The sequence below is a fragment of the Vigna umbellata genome, chromosome 8 (genome assembly GCF_029865625.1).
Source record: "Vigna umbellata cultivar VRB3 chromosome 8, Vumbellata_1.0, whole genome shotgun sequence".
Classification (NCBI taxonomy): domain Eukaryota; kingdom Viridiplantae; phylum Streptophyta; class Magnoliopsida; order Fabales; family Fabaceae; genus Vigna; species Vigna umbellata.
Window position 1 is genome coordinate 22,117,185 of NC_142172.1, and position 26,552 is coordinate 22,143,736.

A 26,552-nucleotide genomic window follows, 5' to 3' on the forward strand; every position below is an offset into this window, starting at 1 on the left:
ATACACTAGAGAACAAACACTTGAGCACCTAATTAGCACAAATAGATAAAAACAAGAAATTAATAAAAACAAAAATTAAAACAATAAAAAATAAAGTCTAATCGGTTAAAAATCACACAAAATTATATTTTAAACCACGAGTCCCCGGCAACGACGCCAAAAACTTGTTGACACATCGGCAAGTGTACCGAATCGTATCAAGTAATATAAAATGGTAAGACCAAGTATCGTATCCCAGAAGACTCACGACACTAGAGAGTCATGTAATACCTTAACTAATTAAGACTTAAGAACAATTTCATTGGTTGAGAATGCAACATGCAGAAAAAGTAAATATGAATGCAATTTGCTCAATTGGGGAAAAATACAAAATTGAATGGATAATATGAGATGAGTATGTTGTTGGAGTTTAGATTTCACCATCCTTACTCTCATGCATATAAGAATTCATCTTCTTCATTCAATTGTTAATGTCACTATCTAAATTACGTAAAACCTGATCCCTCAGCGAAGAAAGCTTATCCTTAATTATTAGACCATAATCCCTTGCATCCCTAATAACTAATTTTGCATTACGAACAGAAGCTTAAGACAACCAAACCTCCTATCCCCATCGTTGGGCAATATTGCTTTTGGGAGAAATTCTCCAGATCTTGGTTTCTAGGTATTTCCCAATAACAAAGAAGGCCATAAAATCATGCTATGAATGATCAAAACATAACAAGCATAGAGCAAAGGAGAAAATCCCTAACAATTATTGAAAGAAGCATATAATAATTCAGAACAAATTCAAATACATGAGAGTTTAGAGGTTACATCTTCCCTAACAACAATTGAATTTAGTTCTCCATAATCATGGAGAAACTAGGTATACAATGGAATGAAAGTGATAGAAAAACCCTAGAAACGGAAGAGGAGAGCTCCTGCATCCAATTCTGCCTCCAGAGAGTGGAAAAGTGTGTTTTTGCGTCTCTGTTGCCCAAAGATACAAACCCTAGGACGAACAAATCCTTAAATAGAGCAGAAAACAGAGTCTAAGCCCAACACGCTGGCGCTCAGCGCCCCTACTTAGGGCAGTTAGGCACTGGTCCGAGAGGAGTGGCTCTCAAGGCCCCTCAAAGGGCGCCCAGGCAGTGTGCGAAAAAAGGAGGCTGGCTCTTAGTGATAACAGTTGATTTCACCATTGTTTGGGATTAAATTTTGATAACAAAAGAACCCTTTTTGGCTTAGAAACTTTGTTGTTCTCTTGTTTTTAGCTTATTTTGGTGAATAAGAGAGTTGAGGTTATACTTGAAGATTTCATCACTAAATTGCCTTGATTTTGTAGGAATCTGAGATGAATTAGAAGAGGAGTTAAGTTGTCAAAAAGTTGGAACTCAGAAAGGATAGAAAGAACACCAGAAGAGAAGGCTGCAGAAGGTCGCAAGACGCTTGGCCGCCCTCCTCTGGGGTCCTCAGCGTAAGAGTCTCGCATTCACGCCTGAGCGTCCTTTCATGGACGCTTGGCGTCAATCTTCATGTAACGTTTCACGCTTAGGTACCCTTCCTAGGGCGCTGAGCGCCACTCCTCTTGCAAGCTCGCCTGGGCGCCCTAAGTTGGGGCACTAAGCAGTGTCAACGTTGGCCCATGATCCAATTCAACTGTATATAAGGACTTAGACGTCCTAGATGGAGTATCTTTTGACAGAATTGACACAAATTTAGATTTTTTCAACTCTCTGAGGCAGAAGTGGATGCGAAAGCTCTCCTCTTCAGTTTTTAGGGTTTATCTTTCATTCTCATTCCATTGTTCATCTAGTTTCTCCATGACAAGGGGAACTAAATTCAATTTGGTGTTGGGGGATGATGTAACCTTGTGAACTCTCATGTATTTGAATTGGTTTTAATTGATATATGCTTCTTTCATTAATTGTTAGAGTTATTCTTCTTTGCTCTATGCTTGTTATGTTTAACTCATTCATGACATGATTATTGGTTTTCGTGATATGGACACATACGGAGAAACCTATATATGGAGAATTTCTCCCAAAAGCAGTATTGCTCAGGGATGAGGATATGAGTTTTGGTTATCTTAAGCTTCTAATCGTAATGCAGAATTAATTACTAGGGATACAAGACATTGTGATCTAATAATTAAGGATATTAAGGATAGACTTTCTTTGCCGAGACATCGGGTTTTAAGTAATTTAGAAAGTGATATTAACATTAATGAAGAAGATGAATTCATATATGCATGAGAGTAAACTAGGTGAAATCTAAACCCCAACAACATATTCATCGCAAATTTTCAATATCGTCTATTCATCTTTGTGTTTTTCTTCAATTGATCAAAAGTGCAGTCATATTTAGTTTCTTGATTTTGCATTCAAAACCCTAAAATTGTTTTTCAAAGTCTTAATTAGTTAAGTAATTACATGACTGTTTAGTGTCGTGAGTCTCTTGGCAAACGATACTTGGTCTTACCAATTATTATTACTTGATACGATTCGGTACACTAGCCGAGGTCTTAACACTCAGCGCCCCAGGAAGGGTTCCCAAGCGTTGATGCGAGACTTCCTGTGCTGAGGGCCCCAGAAAAGGGCAGTCAGATGCCCATACGAGACATCCTGCGTTGAGGGCCCCAGAAAGGGGCAACTAGGCGTCCTACGACCTTCTGTAGACTTCTTTTCTGATGCTTTTTCTGTCCTTTCTAGATTCGAACTCCTTGGTACTTTAACTCCTCTTCCAAATCATTCCAATTTCCTAAAAAATCAAAGGAATTTAGTGATACAAATCATAATTTCGAACCTCAACTCTCTTTATTCACAACTTACCTAAAAACAAGAGTTCAAGCAAGTTTCTAAGTCAAAAAGGGCTCATTTAGTATCAAAATTGAATCACAAATAACAGTGAAATCAACCGTTATCACTAGGACTGCAACATCTTACTACCATGAGAAAAGAACCTTTACAAACACTTTCATGAGAAATGAAACTACAAAGGAGAAAATAAAGAATATATTCCTTTCGATTTCTAACCGCACCAATAAGAATATGGAATTCACACACTCAAGAAGTATTAAGATAAAACAAAAAGAAAAATAGAGTTTAATACCTTTGCTTTTGGACCTAGCTGAGCCATGAGAGCTGCTACAACATTACCAACATTGCTCTCCTCGATGAAATTGATTATTGAATTAATTAGAAGCAAGGCAATAATACCCACAAAGTCTTGCCAATCAAGAGCTTTCCCCTACACAAGTTTTCAAGGAACAAGTCTGAAGAATCAACCTACAAACACACACCTTCATTGCCAATACAAAGTCCCAAAAGCTAAGTCCACTCACCCCTCCATTTGCAAGCGCAATTGCCATTATAGCGGCAACCTCCATAACCCATGATAGAGGATTCCACATAAATCCCCAAAACTTCAAAAATTTGCTCTCCTAAAAAGTATCCTAGAAGACAAATTCACCATAAAAATTCAATTTTTTAAAAATCGGATTTAATGAATGAGAGCAGAGAGAGTACTTTCTTCTCTTCATGCTTGTTATGACAAAAAAATTGTAAGCCTCTCCTCAACAACTTCACTACTGAGACCTTCCATGCCATATCTAAGATTCTCCAAAACCTCTTTAATGGGTATGTTCTCCTGCATTCACAAGATCAATAAAAAGAAAGGCCCATGATGACAATGCTTTAGCTAGAACAAGCCAAATCTAGATGCAACCATGCCAACAGGAACAAGATGCCCAAGGTTTTAGATGGAATGTGGAATGGTGGTGGTATAAGGTGGAGGTTGTCATGGTTTTGGGTGTTTGAATGATGATGAAAGGCGTGTTTGGTGGTTCTCTAAGAGAGGTTGAGCCAACTCTTGGAGGAAGGTGGCTAGAGAACACCACTTGGGTTGCTCTAGCCTAGGGTGACCTTAAAAGAGTAGTATAGCACAAAAATGGCAGAATAACTTTACTCTAAATCAAAAGCGACTACATGATGGAGAGCACCTCTATTTATAGGCTAAGGTGTCTCAAAATGGGTTGAAACTTTAACCTAAAAAATCTACCTTGGTTGGCTTGGAGAGCAAGGAGAAATCCTTCCAATAGGAGGGAGACAGGTGGCAAAAATCTTCTCAAATGAGAGAGTGACAAGTGACCATTACCTATGGAAAAACTCTCCATTCCTAGAGTGACACATGGCCACTAATTAGGAGGAAAACTCTCCAATGGGAAGCTTCCACATATCTAGGACGAAATTCATCTCCCTTGTTCTCCAAGCTTAGCCAAAATGTTGACCCTTTGGTCAACACACCCATTTTGGATGTCCAAGCACAATCAACTTTGGGCCTTGGCCCTTTGTTGACTTGTTTGGTCAAAGTCCTATTCTAATTGACCTAAAATACAAGGTCCAATTGAAATCCTACACTACTAGGCCCATAATACAAAGCCCAAATAAAATCTAGACTACTTGGCCCAAAATACAAAGCCTAAATAAAATCTAGACTACTTAGCCCAAAATACAAGGCCCAAAATTATTCTTACTCTACTAAATCTTCATGATGACTTAAGATGGCGCAGGAGAAAGAGTCTAGGCTCATCTTCCACAGATATCTCCAACTCTTCATGAATGTGCTAGGTCATGGCAAGGGGTATGCCATCATCCCCTCCCTCTTGAAAAGGATTTGCCCTCAAATCTTCAACATGGGCTAAAGGAAACTTCCTTTTCTTCATAATCTTCAATTCTTCCTTTTCTTTCCACCAGGGTCAAATACCCATTTTATAACACAAGTTAGAACAAGTGTTATAATAGTGAGTATGTGAAGGATATAGCTCCCAATAAGGATACACCTTAAATCAAATTAATGTTTAAGGTCTTTGAAAGTAGGAGCATTTTTCTTGAAAATTTTATTACCAAAACAAGGATGCTTTGGGTCTTTTCTTGCCATGCTTCTAGAGGAAGATGGCAAGGAGACCTTTACACTTTTACTCAAGCTTTTTGCCCTTAACATCATAATTTTCTTGTTGGGGCATTCTTGAGACTTGTGCATCATGCTTTGATACTTAGGGAAAAATGTGTCTTTTATTTTCTTTTTACCTTATTTTTCTCTTTCTCTTTCTATTTCCTTTGTCATTTGTGCTTGATCCTCTTCCACTTGAGGTGTGAGAGGATGAAGTACAAACTTCTGTGTATTATGAGTGATGGTTATTTCATTGGTGTGACCATTATGTAGAGATTCTCTTTCAAAAAGCCAAGGCCTTCCCAATAAAATGTGACAAGCATCCATAGGTACTATATCATATAGCACACTGTCTTCATAATTCCTTGTGGATAGCTTGACCATCACTTGTTGATTAACTTCCAATTCCTTGTCCTTATTGATCCATTGAAGTTTATAAGATTGAGGATGAGGAAAAGTAGCTAATCCAAGCTTGTTAACCAACCTAGTGCTACTACAATTTGAACATGAGTCACTATCAACAACAAGGGAATATGTTTTGTCTAATATTTTACATCTAGTGTGGAAGATGTTATTTTTTTTGTGTGCTCTTGTGAACTAGGATGATTATGGAGAACTCTTCTTATCATAAGATGTTCTCCCTCACAACGATGGGCATCCTCAATTGCGCTTTCTTCTTGTTTCTTTTCACCACTTCTCTCACTCTCACTCTTACTTTCCTCATCTTGGCTACTATATACATCAATACCCCTTAAGATAATGGTCTTTTTGGTGGGGCATTGTGATGAAATGTGACCTCTACCAAGACACTTGAAACACTTAATTTCACTAGTGTGAGTATGAGATGATGTTCCCACCCTTGGCCTCTCTTTTTCTTTCTCTTCTATCTTCTCCATCCCTAGATTCCTAGAGGGTTCTTCTTCTACCACTTGCTTACCCTCCCTCTTGTAGTCTTTCTTAACACTAGAGTTAGAGTGGAAAGCTTTCAAACATTTTCTTAAGAGTTGTTGCACTACCTTAATGTAAATTTGTATGAAGTCATTTAAGTCTTGGTAGGGCAACAATTCCACTTTATCCCTAATCTCAAGATTAAGACCACTTAGAAGCCTAGAGATGGTGGTCTCGTATTCCTCCCTAATTCATGCCCTCAATATGCAGAGCTTCATCTTTTGCCTATAGCTCTCAATGCTTATGTCTCTTTGTTGGAGCCTTCGGAGTTTGTCCATTAGCTCCCTATAATAATATGAGGGAATGTGCCTTCTTCTCATGGCACTTTTCAAGTCATTCCAGTAGGTGACTTAGGGAAAATTAGAGAGTCTTCTCTCTCTCTCAAGGGGGTCCACCAATACATGGTATTCCCTTGGAAACTCAATGTGGCCAATGTGACCTTTCTCTCCTCACTCACTTCATGACACTCAAAGAGTTGTTCAACTTTCATCTCCCAATCTAAGTAAGCCTCAACATCTTCTTTACCATGGAAATGTGGGAGGTCTACTCTAACCTCTCTTGGAGTATGGTCTCTATCATGAATTCTATGTGGGTGAGGTTGATAGTCCAAGCACAGTCAACTTTGGGCCTTGGCCCTTTGTTGACTTGTTTGGTCAAAATCCTATTCTAATTGGCCTAAAATACAAGGCCCAATTGAAATCCTACACTACTAGGCCCATAATACAAAGCCCAAAAAAAATCTAGACTACTTGGCCTAAAATACAAAGCCCAAATAAAATCTAGAATACTTAGCCCAAAATACAAGGCCCGAAATTATTCTTACTCTACTAAATCTTCATGATGACTTAAGATGGCCCAAAAGAAAGAGTCTAGGCCCATCTTCTACAGATGTCTCCAACTCTTCATGAATGTGCTAGGTTATACCAAGGGGTAGGCCATCACCCCATCAGTGTAAAAAAAAAAAACAAGAAGAGCAAGAAAGACACAACAATGAACAACACATGGATAGAGTGATTCAAATCTATGTTAATGTTACCAAATCCATAGTTTCCTTCAACACAGCCTCCAGCACTTGGGACTTTTTTGTGTACCTCTAGAGCTACTAACTTTGGTCTCACTACCAAAACTTTTTAAAAATTAAGAGCTACCATGCATGCTTGAAGAAATGCACCAACCGAAAGAGCTGACACTAAGTACAAGTAAATAAAAAATGTGCGCAAACTGCATAGAGCGTATAGTATGGTTATGGGTAGGAGTAGACAACCTAGCTGTGAACCCGAAGTTTTGGTTTGAAGATTGAAATGATGTACATTAACAACTACTCGTCACAAACTTCAAGTGTTGAGAAAAGCTAAAATGTTTTATTTCACTTAAAACTTCCGATATAACTTATTAGTGTATTTGTAGGAGACAATAGTTTTAAAATTGACTCAGAACTCCCACCGAAAAGAAAGATTTGGTCTTGTTATGGTAAGATATATGAGTTTTCCAACCAGCCTTCTATATCTCTCTCGGTCTGAGAAAAGTTCACTTTGGTATTTCGTTAATTTTTTATTTGAGTCCATAGAACTATCAATGGGCTTGCAATTTGTTAGACTTGTTTCCTCTAAAATACCAAGAGCATATTTTCTTTGTGAAATGATGACACCTTCTTTTGATTGTGCCACTTCAATACCAAGGAAATATTTTAGCTGACCCATATCTTTGGTCTGAAAGTGGTTGAACAAATGATTCTTTAATTGAGCAATTCTAGTGACGTCTTTTCCTGTAATGATAATATCAACAACATAAATCATAAGATAAACAAATTTATCATGAGTAGAGTAACCATAAAAAACTGAATGATCTGCCTCACATTGTTTCAATCCAAAATTCTCCACAACTCGAATAAATTTACCAAACCAAGCTCGAGGTGATTGCTTCAAGCCATAAAGGGAACAATGTAATTTACAAACTAACCCATACTCCCCCTGAGCAACAAATCCCAGAGGTTGCTCCACATATATCTCTTCTTCTAGATCATCATGAAGAAAGGCATTTTTAATGTTCAACTTGTAAAGGGACCATTAACGAATGACAATCGTATCAAGCCAAATACGAATGGTACTAATTTTAGATACAGGAGAAAAGGTATCTCAATAGTTGAGGCCATAAACTTAAGTATATCCTTAAGCTACTAGACGAGCTTTGAGACAATCGATTGCACCAGTAGGGCCAACCTTAATAGCATAGTGATAACTCTCTAATTTTTCACTTTTATTTGTGTTTAGAAGTGTTTCTTAGTTTCTTTTAGTCTTTAATTGTGTAGAATTAGGATAATTTTTAGTTTTTTCTTTAATTCTTTAGTTTTGTAGAATTTTAGTTAAAAATAAGTTTTTATGGGTATTTTTAGTGATTTTAAATAAGTAGCCAATTAATCTTTTCTAAAAATCTCTATTATATAAAAAGTCTTTTGTTTAAATAGGTTTAAAATGTTTCTTGATTGCTAAATATCCTTTACTTTTATTATTAATCAATCCTTATTCCTACTTGTTTTTAATTGCATTGGTGCCCCTAGTCAATTGGGCCATTTTTGGAAAAGGGTTGGGGGTGTTGCTCCCTCCACCACCACACCTTTCTCCCTCCACCTCCCCTTTACTATTTTCTCCCTCAGTAAAATTTTATTTTTAGGGTTATTATTTTTTAATTTTACCCATTCACAACTTATTTCACTAATAACCTATTCTAGTCTCGTACATGAGTAAAATATTTTTCTTTCATTTTAACATTATATTTCTTCCTCTCTTTCTTTCGTTGTGAGATACTACAAGTTGCAAAGGTTAGTGGTGGTGGAAAGAATTATCAAGCAGTCTCCCTCCCGTGGTGCAGTATCGCTCTCGTGGTGTAATACGTGGAGTGGTGCAGTGCGTGTCGTGCTTCCTCGTATTCGAATAAACTTCAAAATAATACCCTAAAATAAAAAACGTAACAGGTGACATCCTTCAACGAATGTCAACATCCTTCAACTGATGTCAACATCCTTCAACTGATGTCAACATCCTTCAACGGATGTCAACATCCGTTTAAGGAAAAACGGATGTCGACATCCGTTTAAGGAAAAACGGATGTCGACATCCGTTTAAGGAAAAACGGATGTCGACATCCGTTTTACCTTAAACGGATGTTGACATCCGTTGAAGATGTCACCTCCGTTTAAAGGTTACTTTTTTTTATTTTAGAGTTTGTTTTATTAGGGTTGATGTATACTTCCTCACGCTGCTCTGGACGCTCCTCGATGTTCATCCACACCACGGCGACGACGCTCCTTCACACCACGGCGCAACAATGGAAGCTTTCAAACCAAAAAAAAAACTGGAAAGGAAAAGGAATGGAAGTGCGAGAGGTGGGGAGGTGAAACGAAAATGGGGAAAGGGAAAGAGAGTTCCGTGGGTGGGTGCTGGGAAAGTAAAATTAGGGTTTCAAATTATTTAAAACAGGGTAAAAGAAAAAATCTTTTTAACTTAAGGATATAATTGTATTTAAAATAATGTGGGGAGGTGGAAGAAGTATAGGGTGGTGGTGGAGGGAGCAACACCCAAGGGTTGGTTATTTCTGATTTGGGCTACACCTGGTTTACTACACATAGAATTGGGTCGCTGCATGGGTTGAGCTTTAGTGGAACAATTCCATTTTGGCTGTGTGCTGCTGTGCTAGAGTTTGGTCAAGTTCGAAACTTCATTTACCACATGCAAAGCACCAATGTGTTAGGGTTTCATGGCGAGAGAAGGGAGAATGCAAGAGAACAAGAGTTGCGAATAGGCTGATCGGCAAAGAGAGAAAGACAATCGGAGGGTTGAAGGCGCGACTTGAAGCAAGACGAAGAGAGGTTGTTAGATGGAATCGCGAAGCGTCAAGGCTAAGGTTCCCATTTCCCTCTTTCTTTTGTTTTTCTGATAGACCCTATAAAAGGGGGTTAGACAGAGAGTAGAGAGTGGTGGAGAACGTGAAAGTTGACAGACTCCATGAGAGACACCATTAGATAGTCATAGTTAGGGTTTACGCGTTTTTCATATAGCAGGTTTTCGATATTCTTGGACTTTTGATCAGGAAATTACGGTGGTGACAGCCCGTGGTTGGCTCAGTTTCATTTTATCAGTGATATTCTCTTGTAATTTTCATTTTCCTTTCAATGAATTTCAATTCTGTTGCAAATTGTTCTATTTTTTATTGCAATTCTGGTTTTACGTTAGTTTCGTGCTCTTGTTCTATTATGGATTCAATTCTGCTTTGAGATTGTTAATTACTTTGATATTAATAGACTTTGATTCTATTTTGATTTTATAGGCTTTTAATTAGTTGATTTATGAATGTTACATTTTCTTAGTAATTTCAATTTCATTATTATGATTCTTTTGTTTACTCAAATGTTCATGCATATATTGTCTTTAGGTTTCAACACTTGGATTTGATGAAGTTTAGGTTGTAGTTTTATGAGTTTATGGTATGTTAATTATGTTCTTTATGATTCAATTTTTGAGAACTATACTTTGAGCATTGTAGATTTTGATTCCTGGAAGTTTTGGTTTGTAATAATTAGTTTTCTTGAATCTAGCAAACTAGGATTGAGATGTTTAGTTTCATTTATGCTAATGTTGATTGAATGTGAGAGTAATATTGTTTAATGAATAGGTTTATGAACATTGGTTGAATGAATGAGTGTGAAGGGTCAATTTAGGTTCTGAAATATGAACCAGAATATCCCAAAGTAGGTTTCAACATCAATAGGATGTCTTCCTGAGAACTCTTAGCACTCTTTCATCCAATTAAATGTACATTTGCCTATGAATTCAATTCTCCCTATGTCTTTAGCTTAATTATTTGATTTTTACATTTGTTGAATGATTTGTGGGTTGGTTTTAGCGTAGGTAATGATCTCCTATTATTTTGAATGTTTTCTTTCAAATAAAATTTTGCTTATGTTTATATTTCAATTTTATAGGTTCTTTAGCTATTTGTTTAATATAGTAACCTTTAGCTATTTGTTTAATCTAGTTAGCAATTAGGTTTCTCAATTGTAGTATGCATGTCTAATGTCTTTGTACATCATTAGGTCATACTAGTTTTAGTATTAGGTTCTGTTTCTATTTTAGGTAGTTTAGATTTCTAATTTCTTTTCTCTTATTTGATTTCATCTTTTTTCCTTTAAACAGGTTTTAGATTTGCTTTTCTTTTTAAAATTTCATTTTTTTCATTAAATTGCCTGACCTTGTTTAGTAATAATTATTGAATAAATAAAGACCTTAACTCTACACATTAGAACTTGATTTTAGCCAAGTCCTAGCAATTATATTTTGGTTGCCCTATTCTACATTAGTGGGGACCAATTTTATTATGTTTTAAGCAACTAAACAACAGTTTAACACATAGACACATCTAGAACCAACAGGCTTCTTACCAGGAGGAAGAGGGACAAGGTCCCAAGTGACATTGTGTTCAAGTGCCTGCATTTCATCAATCATGGCTTGACGCCATCCATGATGACCAAGTGCCTCATGAACATTATTAGGAACCTTAATGAAAGATAAGGAGGAAAAAAATGAGAAATATGGATGAGACAAACGATGATAACTCAAAAAATATTAAACAGGATAAAGATTATGAGGAGAGCGAATACCCTTCCGAAGGGCAATAAACCAATTATTATCTAGGTCAAGAGAGGGTGAGGAGGATGAAGGATCCATGGTTTTGGAATCTGATGAAGGAGGATCTAACTCTTGAACATCTTCAGTGTTATGAGTTTGAGATTGTACCTAACGTTGATATGTGAGAAGAGATGGAGGAACAATGTCATTTGCATTTTGAGTTTGACGTAAAGAAGTAGGAGTCACCAAGAGATCACATGATCGTAGAGAAAACCTTTGTTGAACCAATGAACGATGATCCATGAAGGACAAGAAAAAAGGTGTATCCTTAAAGAATGTAACATCAACAAACATATAATATAACATCTTCGTTGAGGATAAAAGATTTTACCTAGGTTGTTTATAAGCTCGACTTTGAAATTGATTTAAGCGATGTGTTCTTTTCGAGTGTTATTCATTGGTTAAGATATAATTGTTGTAGCGTTTGAATAAAACTTCATTTTGAATAAAAGTCATTTGATATAGAAAGTTTTATATTAAGATAAAATTCCAACTACAGATTTTGCAAGAGAAGCGTTGAGAGAGAATAAATTAGTAAGTGCACAAATATTTTTATACTGGTTCACTCCACCTAAGTTACATCCAGTCTCCTCTAACCTTAGAGGTTTCCACTATAATCTTCAACAAGATTACAACTGAGTATTCTCACAACTCCTGGTATACCTGGTCACTCCAAGTAACCACCGTTTACATTGCCTAGTTCAGTTTTATCCATTCATGATTGTGTAGTATTCTTCACCACTCCTAGTATCCTTAGACACTTCTAGTATCAACTTGATACACTGTCTAGTTGAGTTTCACCCACTTCTGGTTTCCACTAGACAATCCTGGTATAAACTTGATACATTGCCTAGTAATCCTTAAGTCACCTGAGTTTGTCAATAGGTGTTTGAATTTTATTCAGAATGTGCAATTAATTTGATTGCTTACAAGGCGCTAGACGATTACTCTGATAGAGATTATATATGTTCAATATAATTCAGTCTATAGACTCACTAGGTGTTTTTCTCTCTTTTCTCTCAACTTACAAATAATAAGTTTATATTAAAATGAAGCTTGAAAGTGTTGCTCGACTTCAGCTTTTTCTTCTCAAATATTCTTTTTGAGTTGTAAGTTTATGTTACAATGAAGCTTGAGAGTGTTTCTCGACTTGAGTTTTTTCTTCTTAGATATTCTCTTTAAGTTCTTGAGCTCTTATGTGTTTTTCTCTCGATGATATTTTCTTTTCCCTTTGTATGCTTTTCTCTTCGTAGACTATTCTCTTGATTCTTTCTTCAAATCATCTTCTATTTAAAGGATTCTTAAAAGATATTCGTTAGACTGAGCTTTTGCCTTGATTCTTGTGTCTTCTTAGTCTTATCGTGTGAAGTAGTTGTTGGTTAAAGTCAACTTGTTAGAGCATGCTTTCTTTTTCAGTACTTTGACAGAAGTAGGTTGTACTATTTTTTTTGGCATGATTTCCAATGAAGAGAACATTCCGTGAATGTATTCTTTGCTTCTCATGTCTACTTCTGATTTTTATTGGATGGAGCAAGTGGATACGTCCAGTAGGTTATCTGCACAAAGTTGAGTAGATTTGCATGCAACAGATATGTCTTTTCTCTTATCACTTTTGTTGTTTTTGAACGATGAGCATTTAATGACATTTAATGCTTGTTCAGAACAACAAAATGCCTTTTACATTTTCTACCATTCAAGTAGCATTTTATCATTTGATATTGAGGAGGGTTGGCCAAGATCAGAAGATTCTTTAGACTTATACCTCAAAAATGTTAAAGACAAAAGCGTCTATATGAACAAATGATCTCATGTTTTGAAGTTTAGCCAAATTACATTAAAACGGGTTAAATATCAGAAAGCAACCTAGGATAAAAACATAGAGTCAAAACCCCAACAAATAAAACTATAACCTGGACCCCAAAAATAGAAATCGTAGGAAAACACTTAGCTACTAGGAAATAGAAAAACATTTAGGCTAGAAAAACCAAAGGCTTGACTAGATGATGTCTTGTCTAAAAGTGTCTAAGAGAGAAATGAGCTAAACGCTCCATGCTCAAAATACCTAAATTAGGTATTTTACATCTCTTAAAAACGAAATAGGTGAAGACAATGTCTTTGACTAAAAAAAATAAAAGACATAATTGTTAAACACATACGAAAGCTTGAGCAAGCTAAACGCTATCTGTCTACAAAGAGACAAAAACAAAAGAAGCTTTTAGTTGGATCAAGTTGGTACCGTGAGCAAAACAGACATGTCATCCTATGATGAAGTATCTATACGTTTGGTATCCTTAAATTCAAAGAGCTTAATTGTAAAATGCTACCTAACGATAGGAAATCAAAAAGTACTTTGTTGTTCTAAGCGAGCATTAAATGACATTAAATGTCCAATGTTTAAAAACAACAAAATTGATAAGAAAATTCATATCTGTTGCATGCACAGTTTACGGTAGAAAATACTGTTATCTCTGATTTGATTTTGATACTAAATGCACCCTTTTCTAATTAGAAACTTTGCTTGAAATCATGTTTTTCTGTTAAGTTGTGTGAATAAGAGAGTTAAGGTTGCACTTGATGATTTTACGACTAAAGTCCCTTGTTTTGGCAGAAAATGAGATAATATGGAAGTAGATCTGAAGTGTCAAGGAGATGAAGCTCAAAAAGATCTGAAAAAGCACAAGAAAGTAGGAATGCCCGAAGCTTGAGCGCCCTTTTTGGAGCCCTCAGCGCCAAAGCCTACCGCACATCGCTTGGACACCCTTTTTCGGGCGCTGAGCACCACTTTTCCTGAAGAATCACGCCTGCTTGCCCTCCGAGTGAAGCTGAGCGCCAGTTTTAGTATCGCAGCACGCCCGGGGCCCTAAGTGGGGCGCTAAGCGCTAGCGAGATGGGCCTGGGCTTTGTTTTTGTTTTGATTTCGCTCTATTTAAAGGACCCAAACGCCCTAGGTTTTGGATCTTTGGTAGAGGAGGCGTAGCAACACACTCTTCCACTCTTTGAAGGCGGATTTGGACATCTTCAACTTTGAAGGCAGACGCCTCCATCTTCAACTTTTAGGGTTTTTCTATCTCATTCTTCTCCATTGTACATCTAGTTTCACCATGACAATGGTGAACTAACTTTTATTTGTTATTGGGGGATGATGTAACCTTGTGAACTCTCATGTATTTGAATTGATTCTTATTAATATATGCTTCTTTCATTAACTGTTAGGGTAATTCTTCTGTGATCAATGCTTGCTTTGTTTAACTCATTCATAGCGTGATGTATGAATTGCATGAGTGTCGGGAGGTTCCTTACAATTCAGGTTCTTGTAGAATTATTCCCAAGAGCAGTATTTCTCAAGATGGGCGTATGAGTCTTGGTCATCTTAAGCTCCTGATCTTAAGAATTAATTATTAGCGATGCTAGGAATCACATGAACTAGTAATTAAGGATAGGCTTTCTTCACCGAGGGATCGGGTTTTAAGTAATTTAGTGAGTGACGTTGACTTTAATGAAAGAAGAAGAATTCTTATATACATGAGAGTAAACTTGGTGAAATCTAACCCCAACAACATATTCATCTCATAACATAAACAACATCCGTTCATCGTTGTGCTACTCTTCAATTAATCAAAACTGCATTCATATTTATTTTTTTGTATTTGCATTCTAAACCAATGATTTCGTTCCTTTTAAGTCTTAATTAATCGAGTTATCACACGACTGTCTAGTGCCAAGAGTCTCTTGGGACACGATACTTGGTCTTACCATTTTATATTACTTATACGATCCGGTACACTTACCGGTGACTCAACAATAAGCTATTCTACACGCATCCACAGTGTTACAAATCAAATATCAAATGTGGATGTTAGATACAAAAGAGATAATCATGGAATGTTCCTCTCTTGAAGCAAAGTATAAAAAGATCTTACAACCTACATCAAACAAAGGATTGAAAAAGCATGTCTGCTTTAACAAAAATGACTTATACAATCGTTGTTGTGAAAAGAAAAAGGAGAAAACATAAGCATCAAGACTACAAACTACAAATATAGTCAAATGGACAAATATCTGCAAAGTCTATAAATAGAAGAACTCTCAAAAAGAAAATCAAGAGGATAAAATAGAGGATAGCCAAAGTGCGTAAAGCTTACAACGTCATATTCATCCTAAAGAGAAGAAGAGAGAAAATAACTCAAAGAAAAGAATACATCTAAGCCGAAGAAAAGAGAAGAGAAAAGAAAAGAGAAAGAGATACTCTCGAGCTTAAGCGTAAAATCTCTTACTGTTGTAAGATTTTACACAAAAACAACTGCAAGTGTTTAGACTGTATTTTATTGTAATCAGATCCTCTCGTAGAGAGATTTAGTCTAAACTGCTTGTAAGAAATCGTTGATTGCAATTATGTAGAGAATTAAAACACTTACAACTGAACTCTTTTGAGTTAAGGAATCTAGGCACGATAGTCTAGTACCAAGGCTGGTTCGAATACTCAAGGAAATCTTGGTAAGGAGCTGAGTACCAAGAGTGGTGTGAATACTCAAGGAAATCTTGGTAAGGAGCTGAGTACCAAGAGTGGTGTGAATACTCAAAGGAAATCTCAGAGAGGTAGTTGAGTACCGGGAGTGGTGCTCATACTCATTTTTAATCAGGTGAAGATTATAGTGAAACCCTCTACGGGGAGACTGGACGTAGCTAAGTTGGAGCGAACCAATATAAAATCTCTCATGTTATTCTCTCTTCTCTTTGCTAAATGATCCTCTTAGAAAACCTGCAGTTTAGTTTTATATTTGAAAATATAAGAACTTCCAAGCTAAACGATCCTTTATTTTTAAAGGAAGTTCTTACAGACACTACAATAGAAATCATTTTGAATAGCACGCTAATATTTACAAAGCTTATATTTCAAGATGAGCGTCTAAGTCTTTAAAAGAATATTTTACACGCTCAACAACGTGCTATATTAGAAGGGTTGCGAAAAACGTTTTTCATAAACACTATTCACCCCCTTTCTAGTGTTTTTTAAATACTTCAAAACCCTCTTGGTTTTCTTCATAAAAAATTCTAGATTCTGAATTATCAAATTTAGACACATGAGCGGCTTTATCTGAAAAGCCATGCAAGGAATAACATTTATCTTGGGTATGGCCCATTCTCTTACAATACGAGCATTGAGGACATCCGCTTTGACCACCATGTCCTCCTTAGTTGATCCTACCTCCTCCTCTACCTCGCGGTGCCACCATTGCTGATGTTTTAATATCATCACTTAAATTCTTGTCTTTTACCAATGTAGGTACCCAAAGGAGTTGAGTAACTAAGCCATCCATCCATCGATGGGATTTGATCACCAACTAAAACTTGATCACGTACATGATCAAAATCTAAGTGTAAACTTCTCAAAATTAGGACCATGTAATACTTGTGAAGCTTTTTGTTGATACTTTCTAATGAATCAGCTACAAAGAAGTTCTTCAACTCTTCTACCGCAACCCGAGTTTTTTCTATATGGGAAGCCATATCATGGTTGACTTGTTTGAGAGAAGCTACTATTGAGTTGCATCAAAAAGACGTTGTACATCATTAGAAAAAATAACTTGTGCCGTTTTCCAAAAGGAGGAGCATGTCTTATAGGTAGTGTTATCAAAATGGGTTCAAACCCGTGAGCCAACCCGGGCCACCACGGGTTTGGGCCAGGTTGTGTTGAAAAAAATGTGAAATTTCGAAGTGAGCCAATTTTGACTCGGCTCACCCTGGTTCAACCCGTGGTGAGCCGGATTGGCTCACCAGCCCACCTTTTTTTTTTTAATTAAATTAAATTGCAATGAAACAAAATAAAACATTGCAACTGGAATTTTTTTTTCCTTCCAAAATTGGTTGCATGGTGTTGAACTAACAAGTAACATTATTATTACATGAAATAATTTAATTATTTATTACTTTTTGTTTCAATATTATTAGTTAACATTCTTTTTTAATATATTGTAGATGGAGATAAAAAAGAAGATGCTTCAAGAGAACATAATATTGTGGATTTATCCATTAAGGACTCAAATCTTATAAATGGATAATCTTATAGATTGGATAATTCAAGAAGATGTCATTTGTTTTATATTGTTTTTAGACCTATCTACAAGCATAACCATTTTAGAATATACAAGTATTGTGCTGTATATTTTTGTTAACTACTATATACAGTTTTTTGTTCAAACAATTTTGTATGTCTCATTAAACTAAATTGGCAAAAGTTTATGCTTGATAGCTTAGAATATGTAACAATAGAGTTCTTTTGTTTCATTTTCTTTTATATCAATGGGTCCAATTATTGTTGTTTCAATTTGATCGATCCAAGTAACTTGTTATAAGAATCCTAAAAGAAGAGAATGAAAAAAAGTTAAGTGGGCTAGTGAGCCAACCTATTTAACCCATCAACCCGTGGTGGATCTAGATGAATTCAATTTTTTTCGGCTCGCTAAGTGAGCTGAGTTGGGTTAGCTTACTAAGTGATCAACCCGTGGTGGGTCGGGTCGGGTTGGGCCAGGTGGCCCGTTTTGACAACACTACTTATAAGGTCTCAAGATATCTAGAACCTCTTGCTCAACCAATTGCAACAAAAACAACACATAACTGAAAGTTTAGTTTCTGCCAATAAGTTTTATTTTTTTCTATCTAGGACCATAAAAACATCTCGTTCAAGGTGATTATGGTGTCCTTGACCAAGAAACCATAATTCCACAACAAAGGACCATGATAAATATTTTTTCCAATTAAGTTTCACAGACATAATGAAAGGGGTAGCAGATAAAGAGGAATTAATTCAAGTAGAAGAGGCCATCTAAAGTTATGAGAAGACACAAAACTTAGGGTTCTAAATAACTTGAGGGAGGAAACACTAGGTATGAGCCATGGCCAATGAAACCAAGAAATAAGAACCAAAACACACTTAGGAAGCAACGACGAGACAACCGATAGTGGTACGATGTAACTCTGACACTAGGAAGGCGACACACGAGGAACACAAGCCCGAGACTGGTAGGAGAGAAACGGCACGTGGGCTTTTGAGGAGGGGACCACCAGGGTTGGGTCGCGCTTCTCAAGGTGCACCTAACATTTGACTTAGTCAGAGAAAGCGATGATTAACGACGACGACAAAAATGGGCAACGATGAGAAACGATGAAAATGACGGAGAGACAACGACGCCAACAACAGACAAGGAAGACACAGAGGTATGGCTCTTGATACCAACTTGAAGAGTTGAGAAAAGCTAAAAGGTTTTATTTTACTTAGAACTTTTGATACAACTTACTACTACATTTATAGTAGATAATAGTTCTGAAAAGTAAATGGGCGGAAAGCCCCTTACAAAACCCTAAAACTAAACTCCCTTACATAAATATTAATAATAAGAAAGACATTACATTTCAACACACAACACATAAAAGCACAAACACAAACTCTTATGGATTGCATATGCAAGTGAAAGAAACCATGTTATAGTTACAATAGTAGTAGAAGTATACACATACATTACATACCTAGGGTCACTTGCTCAGTAACACACTAATAGTCAAATCTTTATTTATCTATGCTTATCCTACTACCCTTTACAATTTTTACTTAAATTTTATCTTTTTAAATGTGATAATGTTTTAAGAAAATATAAACACTCTCATAATGTTTCATTTTATTGTAACATCCCATTTAGTTCTAAAATACTTGTTTCTAGATTCCTACATGTGTTGGCAATGATATAATTCATTGAGTGAAATGAGATATTTGTTGCAGGCTACAAATACATAGTCACTTGCGTACCATCACTTACCACGAAAAGAACTGAACATAAACTAAATTGAAACAGGGAAGGGGATTATGGGGGATGGGAATATAACCAAATTGAAACACAAAGAACAAACCTGAATCAGAATCCATCATGAGAATAAGAACAATCCCAAACACAAACATAAACATTCAGGATCATCTATGAAGCTCTCTTTGAAGCGGGTGGAATCATTGGCGGTGGACAACTAGCGCTTGATTGGACCAAAAAACCTTTAAGGGAAAGGGACATTCGTTACTCAACCCTTCGCAAACGCTTTCGGCGAACTAAATCTCTTCCACTTTTCTCCTTCGTCTACCACGACGGGGTTGTCGACGACGGTGTTCTTACACGACGTGGATGCAATGGTGACCAAAATGATGAATTGAGAAAAGAGAGGATGTAGGGAACGTGTGAACAAAAAATTAAGGATTGAGAAGAGTGAAGAGTAGGTTACAAAGAATACGCTAAAATTAGGATTTAAGAGATTCAATGATAGATTCTTTAAAACCAGTCATAATATCTGTTCAACATAATGTCTCATGTATTATGAAAGGTGCTAAGTTAACAGCCATAACAAAAGTCCACTATGAGAGGTCAATACCTATCATAATATGTTTAAACATAATTTCAATTTTGTCATCGTATTGATATATTATGACATGTCTCCAAAACTACGTTATAATAACTCTTATTTTTATTACAAAAATATTAGCAGTCAACTTATTATGATAGTTGAATTTCATAAGGTGAATTCCATCGGTTATGATAGATCGTTATAAAATCCTCTTTTTCTACTAATAATCTAATAATGAAAAATCAAAACTATCGATCTTTATTTTATTTTTATTAAAAACAAACTAATTGAGAATCAATCTAATATTAAAATAAGATTTAAAAAAATTATTAATAGCTTTCTAAAATTTAAGTTTATCAGATAATTTTATTTTATCTGTTTAAATTGTATTATTCATGTATTTGTATATTGTATAGATTATTATTGATAAAATATTTAACTTTAATTGATATTATTATAATAAAATTTATCATAATTTCATATTATTCATTTTTATAATCCGTTTTATTGTTATTCTAATTTCAATTAATAAAATAAATTCTATATTTTTTTATAATAATAATAATTAATTTAATAATATACAATAAATTTCAATTAAAATAAAAACCCGTGCGTGGTAACGTTGAATATACTAGTATATATAGAAGAGAAAGTTTAAAAATTTAATTTAGTGAAACAAAAACAGTGCAAAAGAAAGTGATGAAAAAGTCAAAAAGCAGTTTGAAGTTCTGCAAGAATGTTCCTGCTCTTAAATTAACTAACGACCCTTTTCTTTGTCCTTCTCTATTTCATATTATTATTTATTTACCTTTTCAGAAATGGCAGTACTATACGTTGAAACACACCAAGGGTCAGGTCCGGTCAAGTTACTCTCAGAACTTCCTCGATATCAGGGACAATTTCGTTTCATTCTAACATTGCTCAATGCGCCCCTCACACCCTCCAATCCCACTTCTCTTCTTTTTATTCATACAATCATAATCAAAAACAAAACACAAATGTTTTAAAGGTTAAACTCTATAAACCAAACTAAAATACTAAAACTCAAACCCACACTCTCCTATAGTAGCATTATTTTATATCAATCTTTTTTCGCTTTTATTACAGGTTCCTAATGATTTTTCTTTTTTTTTTCCTGTTAGAAACTGATACTGAACTTTAGTTGCCTTTGACTACGAAACTGGAAGATGTAATGAAAAGGTGATTCATTGTGTCCAATGTTCCTTTAATCACGGAATTGTTTACTAAAAACTAACACCACCAAGTACCAATCTTTCTGAGCGACCAATATTGGGAGAGAGAGAGAGAGAGAGGGAGTGAGTGAAGTGTTCACACTCTGTGTATTGTAGTGGCAACAACACTTACACAGAGAAGCACTTTTCTTCTTCATCAACAATGTTTCAAGCAACCCACATTTTGCTCTTCTTCTCCGTTCTGTCCTCGTTTTTACCACATGGAACAGCAGCATTCAACCTCACTCTCCCAGGGCAACATCCAGACCCGGAAGCTGTTGCCACACAAGTTCATAGGTACATCATTCCAAAACCTTATTTTCTTTCTGTCTTTGTAGTTCTTTTTTCAGGTTTTTAGCACAAAAACCACTACAAACCAACTCACTTAACCCCTTTATTTCACCTTATCTTCAAGACCCTACATTGAAAATTATCATCCCAACCTCGTAACATAAAAGCTAAAACATAAAGATACAATCTTTACATCTGGGTCATTGCCAAAAACCAGCAACTCACATTTCATTTCTTCTTCCTTTTTCAGGGTCACACGCTAAGTTACCCAATTTTGTTGCCTCAAAGTGACTATTTTTAGTGATAAAAATGTTTTTTTTTTCTAGAATATCTTTCTAGACTACGAAAGGGACAATTTTTTTGAAACTTGATATAATAATTTAGTTTGTTATTTTCAGGAGGGTGAATGCTTCAATGGGAAGAAGGGAAATGCTGAGATTGTCAGAGAAAGATGTGGCATCATGTCTTACAGGTAACCCGATTGATGATTGTTGGAAGTGTGACCCAGATTGGGCCAACAACAGACAGAGACTGGCTGATTGTGGAATTGGGTTTGGGCAGAACGCAAAGGGTGGAAAAGGTGGAGAATTTTACATAGTCACGGATTCATCTGATGAGGACCCTGTGAACCCAAAACCAGGAACACTTAGATATGCAGTGATACGGAATGAACCACTGTGGATCGTGTTCCCCAGTAACATGATGATTAAGCTCTCTCAGGAACTCATTTTCAATAGTTACAAAACCATTGATGGCCGTGGTGCTGATGTGCACATCGTGGGTGGAGGTTGCATCACTCTTCAGTATATTAGCAATGTCATTATTCACAACATTCACATCCACCATTGCCATCCTTCTGGTAACACATTCATCCTTCAATACTTTCTTCTTTTACTTACTTTTAATACAAACTCTCAGTTTTATTCTATTCATTTTTTTTAAAATATAAAATAAATGGATAGTAAAATTAACATACTTTGTAAAATTCAGCCTCAGTCAGTGTGAAAACTGAAAAGAGTGTTTTCACTTTGACCATAAATTTATGGAACCTCTTTGCTTTTGTACATGCAATAAAGTGAGATTCAAAGTTAGATTCAACAGAGAAATAATGATGCTTTTTCCCGCTTTGCTTCTGCTTCCCTCCAATATGATTTTTTTCACTTTCTACATTTTTTCCACGTAAGTAAAGTATTACCCTCTTAGTACCCTTGCTTATCGCACCCTTTTCTTTCTCATCATCACATCCTTCCATTTTACACTTTAAAAAAACCTATTATTTTCTTAACGTTATAAAACGATGTCTCTATTTATAAAATGCAAAACTTCATCAACACATTTTAGTTATAAAAAAAGAGTTACCCTCTAAAGTCGACATAATGGTAATAAGATAAAATACGATACAAACTTTAACCATATTTAATGTACACTCGGATCAAGTTTAAAGCTTGGATACGATACAAATGTTATATAAATATTTTTATTAAATATATTTAATAAGATTAATTGTATTATATTTATATTGAACTTGAAATTATTTTCAAATTTTAAATATATTTGTTTCAAATTATTATAAAATTGTTTAAAAATATTTTAAATTTTATATTTGATTTTAAAAAATCATTTTTAAACCTACTCAAATAATTATATAGAAATTATTGAGTTTTACACATTTTAAAAGTATAAAACTATTTCAACTGATTGGATTTATTTTATCAAAAATAATTGATAGACAAGTTTAATATATTTGTTAGTTAAAATTAATTTAAAATTTTTCTATTAACATTATTTTTTATTAATAACTTTAAAATAATTTTAAATAAAATTTAATACAAAATATAAATTTAAATAAATTAATTTTGTTAGATACGTTTACTAAAAATATTAAGTTTAATAAAAATATTTGTATAATATTTATATAAATTTAAATTTGCTTTTAATTATAAAAGAAACAAAAATTGTTTAATTTTAAAAAAATTATAACTAAATTGAAATAATATAAAAATACAGAAATTTAACTTAAATTAAGACAATAATATGTAGTGTAACAGGAATAAGATTTTTAATTTTTTAAATCTTGGCACTTGATAAATTTTTGTTTTTTCTTAAATTTTAAAAAAATTAAAGAAAAATTAGAAAACGTAAGAAAATTACAATCTGACATGTGCCAATTCTTTAATTTGATTTAATCAAATTGTTTAAAATAAAAATCAAATTACGAAACATAAAAAAAAAGAAAATCCATTTGATTTTCACTATAAAAATAGAGACAAATAATATTATTTAGCGAAATTTAAATTAGTGTAAGTTGTGATGACACTGATAATATAAAGACAATGAGATCTTTTATGAATAAACTAGATAGATTCATTATTAAAAAAGAATGAGTTTGTTTTTTTATTTTTTTATTTTTATATATGTAAAAGGAATAACATAACTTTTTTATACGTCATTCAATTTTATTTTATATTTTTATAACTTTTTATTCTTACTTTTATTTTTTATAATAGGATAATGTTGATAATAATGATAGCGAAATTGGATAGATATATCATGATGGTAAAATTATACCACTAATAGGTATTTGTTAGCTCTTTTAGATTGAAATGAAAATCGAGTACCATACTAAGCGAAGAAAAAAATGTGGGAATTAGTTAATTTTGTTTTATGTTATCTATATGTCGTTGTATTAATTAATTTATCTTATATTTTTATTTTTATATGAACTTTTAAAATTAAATAAATTCATTATTCTATTTTAAAACACAAAATGCTTGAAAAAGAGTATGTTATTCTTCTTGTTCACTTCGTACCTTTATTTATTTTAAATTATTATTATTAAGATATATGTAATAAGAAATACTAAAATAATCTAGGTGAATATACTTTGAAAGAGAGAAGTCTTTGCAGGAATGATGGAGCTGCATATTTAGAAAACAAGGTATCTAAGAATGCCAAGATTCAAATTGATCAATCATCTTAGTAACAAATCAGTCTGAATAAAAATATTAAAATAAAATTATATATAATTAAAAAATAAAATATATATTCTTTAATTTTTTATAAAATAGTGTTATATCAATTTTCTAAACTGTTGAATTTCTTTATCGTGTTGTTTCATATCTGTTTGAATTATTTTCTGATAAAAATTTGTGTTTGGTTTCACTTAATTTTGAAATACAACTTTTATTCTTTTTTATTTACACTTCTATAATAGTTATGTAATTTTTTTGAATATATATATATATATATATATATATATATAAATAATATTTCCACCCTGAAGAAAAAGTAAAAAGAAATATGTAATGATTATCACTACCACGATTGTCAGGTAATGCTAACGTGCGGTCGAGTCCAGAGCACTACGGGTACCGAACTGAATCAGACGGCGATGGAATCTCAATCTTCTCGTCGCGTGACATTTGGATCGATCACTGCACGCTATCCCGGTGCAAGGATGGCCTGATCGACGCGGTGATGGGTTCGACGGCAATAACGATCTCAAACAACCACTTCTCGCACCACAACGACGTGATGCTCTTAGGCCACAGCGACCACTACCTGCCAGACTCGGCGATGCAAGTGACGATCGCGTTCAACCACTTTGGAGAGAATCTGGTGCAGCGCATGCCGCGTTGCAGACTAGGTTACATTCACGTGGTGAACAACGACTTCACGCGATGGGAGATGTACGCGATCGGGGGAAGTGGGAGGCCTACTATTAACAGCCAGGGGAACCGCTACACTGCGCCGGAGGATCCGTACGCAAAGCAGATTACGAAGAGGCTGGACGCCGGAGAAGGGGAGTGGAGCGGCTGGAATTGGAGGTCGGAAGGGGATGTGATGCTGAACGGCGCGTTTTTCGTGGCCTCAGGAGGTGAGGCCGGCACTGACTACCAAAATGCGTACAGCGTTGAGCCTAAGAACGTGGATCGTATCTCGCTTCTCACCATGTCCGCCGGTGTGCTCGGCGTTGCCAGGTATCTTAATTATGTTTATTTCTTAATTATTTTTTAATTATAACTAACGTAACTTTGTACACATTTTTCATAATTATAAAAAATTAGTTAATTAATACAATTAAGAATAGTAAATTAGTATGATATCATTTATCATAATCAAAGCTAATTATCAAATCATAAAAAAATTCTCTACTCAAAAGGTATACGTAATAATTATGAAATATACAGAATATAATAAATAAAAAATGTGTAAAGACATAGTTACAAAGAAAATTCTTTTATTCGTAGAGTTCATTTTGTTTTTCTTAGTAAGTTTACTTTTCTAAGAACACATTACAATTATGATAAATGATTTCAACAACTTTTTTATAGGAAATTTTCATTTTGATGTACATAAGATGGAAATGGAATCTGAAATATGGTTGAATGATGAACAGGGACAATAATCTGGGAATGTGGACGAGAGGAGCCAATGATGGTGGTGTATATTTTTCAGATACAGGCCCAGAATACACGGATGACATGTCCCAGAGTACAATGCCGCTGCCACCTTCACGTATTTTCCCTCTTCTCTCTGCATTTCTTGCTTTCTTGTGCCTCTTATTTCATACAATTACCTTAACAACACTTCTATAGCAAAATGAGTTGTAACCAATCGAATACGATGATGTTTGTTGTCTCTGTTGGAATGACTTGAGACTAAATATTTTCCTCCATCATCATTATATATCTTCGTCCCAACCCCTTCTCCCCCGTCCTCTTTTATTTTTCCCTCGAACCCTTTTTCTGTGGCTTAGTCTTTATGTGTCCCACAATGTCAAGAGAGAAAATTGTAAATTTGCCACTCTTGTAGCGAAGGAGAACTTAGTTATACCCAGGACAGATTAAAAAAAAAGTCTTAGGTGTTTAAAACATTTGTTTCTTCATTATACGAAAAATTGAAATACAAATTTGTTTAAAATTTTAATTAAATATGTATTTTAAGTTTAAGAATTTTAATTAACGTAATTAAATTAAGAAATTATATGTATTTTAAGTTTAAGAATTAATATATATTCAAAAACATAAAATCATATTTAAACCGGCTTTCTGTAACTCCGAGGAGTATATGTTTGTCCGTCAAA

At 34.6% G+C, this 26,552-nt stretch overlaps 1 protein-coding gene and 1 pseudogene across 1 annotated transcript; one reads left to right on the forward strand and one right to left on the reverse strand.

The window, feature by feature from the left end:
* Positions 1-11,600, reverse strand: part of LOC148194273 (plasma membrane ATPase 1-like) — a 68,749-nt pseudogene extending 57,149 nt beyond the window's left edge.
* Positions 11,601-21,196: 9,596 nt separating this feature from the next.
* Positions 21,197-26,153, forward strand: LOC124842826 (putative pectate lyase 12). The gene is made up of 4 exons (XM_047319399.2): positions 21,197-21,472; positions 21,865-22,325; positions 24,798-25,446; positions 25,866-26,153. Exons 1-4 carry the CDS (start codon positions 21,339-21,341, stop codon positions 26,062-26,064), a joined length of 1,443 nt encoding a protein of 480 aa, XP_047175355.1. The 5' UTR covers positions 21,197-21,338; the 3' UTR covers positions 26,065-26,153.
* Positions 26,154-26,552: the final 399 nt, after the last annotated feature.